The sequence below is a fragment of the Remersonia thermophila genome, chromosome 2 (genome assembly GCF_042764415.1).
Source record: "Remersonia thermophila strain ATCC 22073 chromosome 2, whole genome shotgun sequence".
Taxonomy (NCBI): Eukaryota; Fungi; Ascomycota; class Sordariomycetes; order Sordariales; family Chaetomiaceae; genus Remersonia; species Remersonia thermophila.
Window position 1 is genome coordinate 2,731,454 of NC_092218.1, and position 2,998 is coordinate 2,734,451.

General features: G+C 66.2%; 1 protein-coding gene across 1 annotated transcript; it reads right to left on the reverse strand.

Annotated features, from left to right (window-relative positions):
* On the reverse strand, positions 1-2,998 carry VTJ83DRAFT_2200 (uncharacterized protein; the record flags this gene model as incomplete). Its single annotated transcript, XM_071008445.1, has 2 exons — positions 1-1,818; positions 1,922-2,998. 2 exons carry the CDS (start codon positions 2,996-2,998, stop codon positions 1-3), a joined length of 2,895 nt encoding a protein of 964 aa, XP_070868740.1.

The following is a 2,998-nucleotide window of genomic DNA, read 5'->3' on the forward strand; positions in this document are numbered from 1 at the left end:
TCACGAAAAATCATCCCCCTCCTCCATGTCCGCCCTCTCAACCTTGGACACCAGCTCTTTCATCTCCCTTGCAATCTCAAACGCGATCGGCGGCAGCGTCTGCGTCCACATCCTCCACTCCTTCTGGCTCCGCACGTCCTGCCCGTTGTCCCTCGCCTGAGCTGCGATCTCGGCGCCCCTCCCGCCGGCCTCGGCAAACCTCTCGCGGCAATCCGCCAGCCACCGCACCAGCTCCGCCGCGCGCTGCGGCCCTCCGGGAGCGGCGCGCTGCACCTCGCTCGTCACCTGCCCGACCACGTCCGTGATGACGCCGATCTCTTCCGAAACCTGCTCGATGCCCGCGTCGTCGCGCACGAGCTGGACGAGGTTTTGGATGGTTTGGACGAGCACGGCGGTCTGGTCTTCGAGGTAGATTTTGAGGTCTTCCGTGCGGCGGTTGGGCAGTTGCTGTTGCTGTTGTTGCGCCTGCGACTGGCCGGGGACGAAGGCGCTGTACTGTCCATTGCCGTTGCCGTTGACGCCGCCCGAGGCGGCGGGGTAGCCACCGTTCAAGCCACCGTAGCCACCGGCCTTGGCGAACGACTCACGTGGTGAGTTCACAGGGCTGTAGGCGGACGAGTCGGCGCTAGCGCGGGTGCCGGCGGGGCCGAGCCCTTGGAAGGGCGGAGGCGGGGGTAAGGCGTCGGCGACGGAGGCGACGCTCTGGCTCTGGCCGTTGCTGCGGGGCGAGAAGAAGCCGGTCGAGTCGACCGGGGTCACGGTGCCGTCGTCCTCGTCGGCCTCGAGCTCGTCGTCGGGCGTCGGGCGGATCTTGGCGGACCCGAGAAGCTCGACCACGGCGGCGACGAGGTGGGAGGCGGCGGCGTCGAGGAGGGAGACCGGCGAGATGCCGGCAGAAGCGGCGAAGTTCTTGGATGCCGTGATGAAGTTGTTGGCCGTCGTCGACACCCGGGCCTTGAGCTTCTGGTGCTGCGCGGTCGCCTCGGGGCCTCGGGAGGCCGTAGCCGCATCCACGTCCTTGGCGATGCGCCGGACGCCGACGACGACGGCCTTCATGGCGTCGATGACGCTCTCCGGGCTGTCCTCGTGGGCGCGACGCAGCAGCTCGTCGACGGCGAGCTGGAACTTGGTGACGTGGACATCCTTCACGAGGCCGGCATCGTCCATGAAGCCCTTGTCGCGCAGGTACTTGGCGGCGTCGTTGTCCACCGCGATCCCGGCCGCCGAGGAGCCGCGCATGTCGCGAAGCTGCGTCTTTGCCCGGGCGTAGCGGTTCTTCCACTCGCGCACCTCCTTCTCGAGCGTCTCGATGGTCTTTTCCATCTCGGACTGCCGCTCCCAGGCGGCGCCGCTCTGCTGCGAGATCATCCTCATCTCCCGCAGGAACTCTTGCGCCTCGCGCCGCACCTCCTCCGTCACCCGCTCCTGCTCCTCCAACGCCATGCGCAACGCCTTGTTCTCACGTTCCAGCTCCGCGTCGGAGGCGCCGCCCGGCGAGGCGCCGCCGGACTGCCGGGCCTGGTCAAGCTCCTCCCGTAGCTGCTGGATCTCGCTGTCGTGCTCGCCGCGCATCCGCTCAATCTCCCGCTGCAACGAGTCGTTGAGCTCCTGGGCCTCGGCCAGCTTGCCCTCGAGGTCGGCACGCGCATCCTCCCACTCCTGCTTGGCCGAGTTTGCGGCCGCCGCTTGCGAGCGCTCTCCGTCCAATAGGCTCACGAGCTCGTCGTCTTTCTTTTTTAACGCGTTCTCCATGTCTTCCAGCTTCTCCCGCAGGTCGCGGACTTGCTGCTCGTACTCCTCGATAAGCTTCTTGTCGGACTTTTAGGAAGATTCCGTCAGCAGCTGCCCTCATATGAATGTTCTGGGAAAGGAACAACAACAACAACAACAAAAAAAAAAAAAAAAAAAAAAAAACACGTACCTCTGACGGTCCTGCACTGCGCTTGCTATCCCGATCGCCCGGCCCGCGATCGATGTAGCCATCGGCGCCGATGGGATCCGCCGTCGTGGGACTGACCGCGTCGTCGTCTTCCTCCACCATGGTGCTCTTGTTGGGGATGATGGTGTTGCTCTGGAACTGCTTCGGCATGGGCCGGGCGTAATCGGGACCGCCAGGGCCGCCGGGCGACGGAGGGACGGGAAAGTTGCCGTTGACCGGAGTCGGCATGCCGCGGCCGCTGCGCACGGAGCTGGCCTCGGACGGGCGGCGGCGGCTCTGGTTCCTCGGGGGATACCCGTTCATGCCGTTGACCGGCGTCTGCGAGCGGCTCAGGGGACCGGGCACGCCGCGCATGGACATGGGGCTGCCGACGCGCGGGATGTCGCCGGCGGCGAAGCGCGGGAACCTCCTCTCGAGCTCGCAAAAGACATCGGTCGCTAGGTCACGGAACCGCGGGGGCCCGAGGGAGGAGAGCTTTTGGCGGGCTTGATTGCGCTTCGGGTGGAAGTTCTCCTCGGGAAGCAGGTAATCTGGCGGGCCGGTGCCCGGAGGAGCGTTGGGGGGTCTCCGGGCGACGGCCTCGCGGCGCTTGAGCTCGTCGTAAACGTCGGTGCTCAGCTCGAGAAACTGGACGCCGGTGAGGCGCTGCAGCTTGTCGCGCGCCTTGTTGGGCGGGGGCTTCGGGTTGCCATCGCGCGACGTGGCCGAGAGGAAGCGCTTGAGGGAGATGTAGTGCTCCGAGAGGATCAACTCCTGGTTGTCCGACTGCTGGCTCTGGCTCATGCTGCGACCGCTCTCGCTTCTAGCGTAGAGATTGGTGCCCGTGCTTGAGCGACCGACGGAGGGAGGCGGCGAAGGACCGCCGGCGCTCCGGGGCCCCGGGGAAAAGTTGCCGTTCATGGGAGGGCGGCCTGGGCCGGCCGAGTCGGGCGGCGTGCTGAACTGGCCTGGAGGGTTGTTCTGGTACGAGGGCGCGTCTCTCTCGTAGCCGGGGGGATATGGCCATTCGGTTCCTCCTACAGAGATTGGCGATAAAGGTGGCGCATTTCGACCATTCAT